The sequence below is a fragment of the Geospiza fortis genome, unplaced genomic scaffold (genome assembly GCF_000277835.1).
Source record: "Geospiza fortis unplaced genomic scaffold, GeoFor_1.0 scaffold874, whole genome shotgun sequence".
NCBI lineage: Eukaryota > Metazoa > Chordata > Aves > Passeriformes > Thraupidae > Geospiza > Geospiza fortis.
The window spans coordinates 17,724-24,317 of record NW_005054456.1 but is presented as its reverse complement, the minus strand read 5'-3'; the positions used below and the strand labels follow the sequence as shown (position 1 = coordinate 24,317).

General features: G+C 52.9%; 2 protein-coding genes across 2 annotated transcripts in view; both read left to right on the top strand.

Annotated features, from left to right (window-relative positions):
- IGBP1 (immunoglobulin binding protein 1) overlaps nt 1-4,356 on the top strand; it is a 9,014-nt gene extending 4,658 nt beyond the window's left edge. Inside the window, exons 2-6 of the mRNA XM_005427837.2 lie at nt 231-530; nt 1,648-1,843; nt 2,684-2,769; nt 3,381-3,484; nt 3,822-4,356. Coding sequence (XP_005427894.1) covers nt 231-530; nt 1,648-1,843; nt 2,684-2,769; nt 3,381-3,484; nt 3,822-3,970 — 835 coding nt within the window. The 3' untranslated portion in view covers nt 3,971-4,356. The remainder of the gene's footprint in view (nt 1-230; nt 531-1,647; nt 1,844-2,683; nt 2,770-3,380; nt 3,485-3,821) is intronic.
- Nucleotides 4,357-5,597: 1,241 nt separating this feature from the next.
- Nucleotides 5,598-6,594, top strand: part of LOC102037230 (diacylglycerol O-acyltransferase 2-like) — a 3,438-nt gene continuing 2,441 nt past the window's right edge. The window contains exon 1 of the mRNA XM_014309825.2: nt 5,598-5,661. Coding sequence (XP_014165300.1) covers nt 5,622-5,661 — 40 coding nt within the window. The 5' untranslated portion in view covers nt 5,598-5,621. The remainder of the gene's footprint in view (nt 5,662-6,594) is intronic.

Genomic DNA, 6,594 nt, shown 5'->3' with positions numbered 1-6,594 from the left:
TCCTGCTGATGTCCAACCTGACCCTCCCCTGGCACAGCTTGAGGCCTTTTCCTCTCATCCTGTCCCTGTTCCCTGGGAGCAGAGCCTCCCCCGGCTGTCCCCTCCTGTCAGGAGCTGTGCAGAGCCACAAGGTGTCCCCTGAGTCCCCCCAGCTCCCTCAGCCGCGCCTCCCAGGATGACTCCAGCCCCTTTCCCACCTCCATTCCTGTTCCCTGCTCTCTCCCTGGCAGTGAGAACGAGGAGCTGGAGGAGATCGCCTCAGCCGACCTGAAGTTCATGCTGCTGCCGGCGCTGCTGGGAGCCCTGACGCTGAAGCAGGTGGACCTGAGCAGGAGAAGGGAGCACCTGGAGAGTGCCCGGGAGCACTTCCTGCACTTCCTGAAGCTCTGCAGGAACTACGGGCTGGGCTCTTTCCAGCTGCCCCCCGGCACCTCCGGCCAGGAGGAAGCCAGGAGCCCCTCGGCCCCCCGGGACCCCAGCCAGCCCAACCTGGTGGCCATGGCCATGAGCAGATCAGCCAAAATTGAAAGGTGGGCTCCGTGCAGTGGGAAGGGCTTTGGGAATCACTCTGGGAGGAGCAGGAGCCTGAGGCAGTGCAGGGTTGGACAGGGAAGATCTCCCCTGGGCATTGGAATAATTTGATCATAAAATGCTCGTTTTAAGAGATGCAGCTTGCTGTTTAATGGGGAGGGGCATTTGTGACTCCAGTTTCTGGTATCCGAGGAAAAACTGCTCAAAAATGTAAAATTAGCTCTTTAATATTTTATAACTAATCTTACAATTAGTTCTTTAATCACTGCTGGCAGCACAAAGACTTCCAAACTGGAAGTTTCCTACCAATGGGTTCATTAGAGTTTGAAAAAAAGGTGGTTGGTGCCTTTGGTGCTTTGGTTGGGATTTTGGCCATGGAGTTGCTCATTGTGGCAGCACTGGAAGATCCAAACTGGGATGGACTTGCTGGAATTGTGTAGAAAAGCATAAAAAAATATGATTTATATTCTGTTTGGGAAGGGTTTCTTTTTGAGAATTACTTCTTTATGCTCCTTGCCCTCTCATCTCCCAAATGTTTCTTGGCTCTTATTTTTCATTCTTCAGGTGACAATAACTGAGGGAAGGAGGACACAAGGATTTAGTAGTTTCCCCTTTAATAACTAATTCCTGAAAAAGTAAAAGTTAATTTACCCTGGAAGTTTATTATATAGGGAGTTCTTCCCTTTCATAATTAATTTCTGAATAGTCAAAAAGTCCAAAAAGCCGAAATCATATTTTAAAAAACACCTTGGAAAAGCATTTTATTCTGTTTGTGTGACATGGAATCAGCCCAAACCAGCCATTCCACTGATTTTCTCAGTCCTGCTTTCTCCAGGAGACTGATGATCCCAGTCTTGCCTAATTTTACCAGGAAAGCTTCAATTTCCAAGGGCTCCTCAATGTTTAGGAGAGGAATAACATCATTGAGATCCCTCTGAATTAAATGTCATTTTACAGCTGCTTTTAACAGACAGGAGAGTCTGAAATTCCAACAGGAACCAGCACAACATCCATGAAATTTGGTTGATCCTCTTAGAAAGGGTGGTAAAGACCCCAGGGCTGGTCTGTGCTGGAGAAGAATGATTCCATGGTCTGATTTTGCTGTGTTTGAGGCAGATACAAACAGAAGAAGGAGCTGGAGAACAAATTGGCCTCCATGAGCAGCTCTGTGGAGAGCGGGACAGCGGATGAGGATCAGATCCGGGAATTTTACATCCTCCAGATCCAGAAATGGATCGGCACCAGCCTGGAGGAGATTGAGAGCATCGACCAGGAGCTGGTGATCCTGAAGAGCAGGGATGCAGCCAGGCAGGTGAGGGAGCTCTCCTGGGATTCAGGGCATGAGGGGATGAATCCCAGAGGAATTCAGTGGCAGAGTTTTATTCAGTGGCTTCCCAGTTGGAATTGAGCTCGATCACAGCATGAGCTGGTGGGGTTTCCTTCATTTTAAATTCTGAGTTTTGGGTTGGGCTCTGCTCCACACTTCCCCCACAGTCCCAGCCTGTGGAATGCTGCAGCTTGGAGTATCAGAGCTGAACTAGGCTGTGCAAAGGCTTTTCTGCAGATCCTTAATTCTGAAGAACAGTTGGGTTTGGAAATTAAAATGAGACCCTTGTGGTTTCTGTCAAGCCTCCACTCCTGGTCTGCAGCCTGTCCAGGTGTCAGCCCATTTGGAGTGACAGAACATTGCCACAGACCTGCAATCCCTGTGCAGAATATTGTATCCAGGGTTTCTGGGACCTGGGAGCAACAGCTTCTGATGTGCTGGCACAGTCTCCTGGCAGGGCTGGTTTGAGGGGGGTCATCTTTTGGCACTGCAGGACTCAGCTCCTCCAAGGTGTCAATGGAATGATGGCCTCAGAATGTTCCACTGGAACAATAAACAACATTTCCTGCTCTGCTCTGAGCTCAGCCCTGGCAGCTCTGCTTTGACCCCAGCAGGTGGCACAGAGGCACAGGAAGTGATTCCTGTACAGGCACGGTTGGAATTCCTGATTTAAACCAAATTCAGGCCTGGATTCTCCATCCTGGGGTGTTGCTCTGACAGCTGAGGTGTTTCTCCTCTACAAGACCTTTAATAACTTCAGGATGGGAAGCAGAGGGGGAATTGTGATCCCCTCCATTCCCTGGTGACTGTTGTTTGCATCCCCAGGCTCCAGCAGGTCCCCGTGGCCCTCCCCGGCCAGCCAGAACTCCAGTGAAACCCTTCATCCTCACCCGGGATGCTGCTCAGGCCAGGTATGGGTTGGGATGATCCAAACACACTTTGGGTCAGTGCTCTTGTGTCAAGCCTAAAATATTCCATTTTAGGAATTTTTCCAAGAAATCCAGGTGGTGCCTTCATGTCTGCACTTGAGTTGTGGCACCCTGAAATCTGTGCAGGAATTTCAGCACCTAAAGCACAGCATGGGAGAGAAACCAGATTTCCTGTCATGCTTGGCACATGATTCATGCTGAGCTTTCCGTGTATCTGCTTCACTTCCCAGGGGTGTCTTTGGGCCACCTTCCCCTAGCCCAGGTTGCTCCAAGCCCTGTCCAGCCTGGCCTTGGACACTTCCAGGGATCCAGGGGCTTCTCTGGACACCCTGTGCCAGGGCCTCCCCACCCTCACAGGCAGGAATTCCTTCCCAATATCCCATCCATCCCTGCCCTCTGGCATGGGAAGCCATTCCCTGTGTCCTGCCACTCCAGGCCCTCTCCATCTCTCCCTCAGGCCACAACTGGGTCACCCCTCAAGCCTGCCTTGTGACATCCTTAGCACAGATTGGATCATGGAATAGCCCTGTGCCTCTTGCCTGTGTTCCTGCTCATTCCAGGGGATTTCACTGCCTGGTTTTGTCCCACTGCAGGGTGTTTGGAGCTGGCTATCCTGGGCTGCCCACCATGACTGTGGATGACTGGTACGAGCAACGCCGGAAACAGGGAATTGTGTCCACCCCACAGAGGGTTCCAGGTATGGAACAGAGATGGGAACAACGGGTTTGGGAAGCCTCTTGAGGGGATGGGTGAACAAGGATGTGTGCAGGGTGTGGGACACCCCTGACTGTGGAAGAATCCAAGCTTTATTAGGAAAACAATTGGGTTAGACTGTGCTTGGCCTGTCCAAGGCCAGGTTTGATGGGGCTTGGAACAGCCTGGGATAGTGGAAGGTGTTCCTGGTGTCACTGGATGGGCTCTAAGATCCCTTCCAGCCCAGCCCATTCCAAGGTTCTCACTCCTGCTGTCTGGCAAGCCCAGCTCTCAGCAGGGCTTTGGAGAACCTGGATCTCCTCCCTGTCCCTCCCTTCCAGCAGGTGCAAGCGATGAGGAGATGCAGAAGCAGCAGAAGGAGACAGAGGAGGAGGAGGATGATGAGGAAGCTCTTCGGAAAGCTCGGGACTGGGACGACTGGAAGGACACGCACCCCCGGGGCTACGGCAACAGGCAAAACATGGGCTGATGCTCTGGCTGCCAGCAGGGCCTGGAGATCCTGGGAGAGCAACCTGGAGAGGGAGAAGGGAATACAGTGTACATAGGAGGAGCATCTGGGAATTCCCTGGATGGACAGGGCACAGGATGGCAGGAGGACATGTGACCCCTTGCTGTGGTGTGCATTCCATGTCAGACTGGGGGCACTGGTGGTGTTGGGAGGTGCCCCAGAGCTCTGAGGGGCAGCTCCATGAGGGTCAGGCTCCCTCTGCCCTCCCAGGCGGAGGCAGCCTCCAAGGGGAGCTCCATGGATTTGGAAACTGCTCTTTGTATTGTGGGTGGATATATTTATTTTTTTTTCCTCTCTATTTTAAGCAAAATAAACTCTCTTTGTGCTGTCTGGTTCTTGCCATGAAATTCTCTTGCTCTTCATCCCGAGATTTTCCGGGGGGTGAGCCCCAGATGCTCTCATGGAGCCCACAAGGGACAGAACTGGGACAAATGGTGCCGTATTCCAAGACAAAGTAGTTAGTATGCTTTGAAACCCACTAGTACAACCCTTAAAAAGGGGGAAAACTCTGTGAATCCCTCTGGCACCATTCCTGAATGAGGGAGAAGTGGACTGAGCTGGCACAGGGCAGGTGTGTGCAGGAAGGTGAGGAATCACAGCTGGAGGCTCTGGAAGTGCCCAGTGTGGGCTGGTAGCTGTGGGTGGTAAAATACTGGGATGGAAAAGCAAAGCTTTGTGTCACCTGGAGCAGTGTCACCTCCACGGTGCTTCCTTACCCTGGGACAGTGGGATTCTGTAGAAATCTGGTGGTTTTCCTTCCGGTTAGCAGGATTTGGGCACAGCTGGAGTTGAGATGTTTTCCATGCAGCAATCCCTGTCCTCAGCACTGATCCACAGCCAGGAAAGCCTGCAGGGACTGTGGTCGTTTTCTCCCAGGTACTGAGTCCCTACAATTCACAGAAGGGGTTTGTGGGCTCCAGGTCTCCTGGGAAACATTTCTTACTTTTCCATCCTGATCCTGTGGCTGTTAATCCCTCTCCTACACTGGTGTCAGCCAGCACTTCCTAGGAGCACCTCTGGACAGCTTCAGGGATTTATTCCCCATGGGTTCTCGCTGTTCCTGGGGCTGTTGGCCTGAAGCCCCCCCTCAGTGCTGACCCCCTGCTGCTCCTATTTCCCTTTCTTGTCATTTTTCCCCTCAAACCTCTCCAGACAGCGCTCCAGGCTCCCTGGGCAGGAGGCAGAGCGCCCACCCCGGGGCTGGGAGCAGCAGCAATGGTCTGGTGGCTGTGGAGCTTCAGGGTGATATTTTTGGGTGGCTCTGGGGCTGTCACATGGCAGTGTTTGTGACATTCCCCCAGCGTGGACGGTACCATTCCCAGGGGGATGCGGCATTCCCAGAGGAATTCAGCCCCCACCAGCACCAGCAGCCGGGACTTTCCAAGGAACAGCAACCTCCCAGCACAGCCACAGTGCCTCACCCTCTGTGTGACCCTTCCAGGCACCAGCAGTTGCTCTCCATGCTCCTAATCCCAGCTGGAGCAGGTCCCCTCCCCTGAGCAGGGCCGGAGTCCCTTTGGTCACCTGGTTAAAGCCTCTGGACACACAGCCCGGAGCCGTCTGATTGCCAAACTCACCTTTCCACCCACGGCGCCACGGAGCTCCTGCCACCATGAAAACCATCATAGCAGCCTGCTCCCAGAACCTCAGTGGTAAGAGATTCCCAAAATGGGTTGGGATGGCTCCTCGTTCTTCAGCAGTGCGAGGAGCTGGTGGTTGTCACTGTTGTCTGCTTGCTTGGGAGTGCTGAGGAGAAAAGGGGTGTTGGGAGCAATTAGAGAATAACTCCACAGAAAAATGTGCTGTTGCTCCACAGGGATGAAATTTTGGATGGCTTTGGGAGTGTTACACACAAGATGCTCCTGCAAATTCCAAATGTTGGGTTTGCAGAGGCTCCTGTTGCTGTGGATGGGGCTGACAGCAGAGCCCTGTGGGGTTCTCTGTGTCTGTGGTATGGACATTCATGGGGTTTTTGGAATAGGAGCTAGGAAAATTGAAAAGCAACTGTTTGGTGGGCACAAGTTTGCTGGGAAGAGGTCTGTGTCTTCCCTGGGAAAAAGATACTGGGTTCTGCAAGTGGCTGGGATTCTGGGGATGTGTGGTGGGTGGAAGGGATCACCCAGAGCAGAGCGTGCTGCATGGGAGAAAAGGACAAAAAATTCCCACTGGAAAATTCCCCCATGGGCCAGAGATGGCTCCAGTGTTTAATTTATTTCACTTGTCCCATTCCTGGTTTGGACTGAGCTGGGAAGAACTGAACCTCTGCCAGATTCCTGAATCAGGGGTTGGTGGTTCTCTTCTGACCCAGGGATCCCTGGCTTAGGAATCCACAGGGACAGGGCTGCTCCTGTGTCCCCCTGGTTGTCTCTCTGGCCAACATGCAGATTTGGGGTAGTTTTCCCAAGAATGCAAGGCTTTTGTGACACTGGGGTGGCTCCCTGGGGTGGTCTCAGCCTGGGGACCTTTGGCCAGGAGCACTGTGCTGGCAGGGCCAGCACCTCAGGCCCGTTTTAGGGAGAAGGGATGGGGCCAGGCTTGGAGTTTGGATCCTGGCTCCCAGCCCGGGGAGGTTAATGGTTCACCAA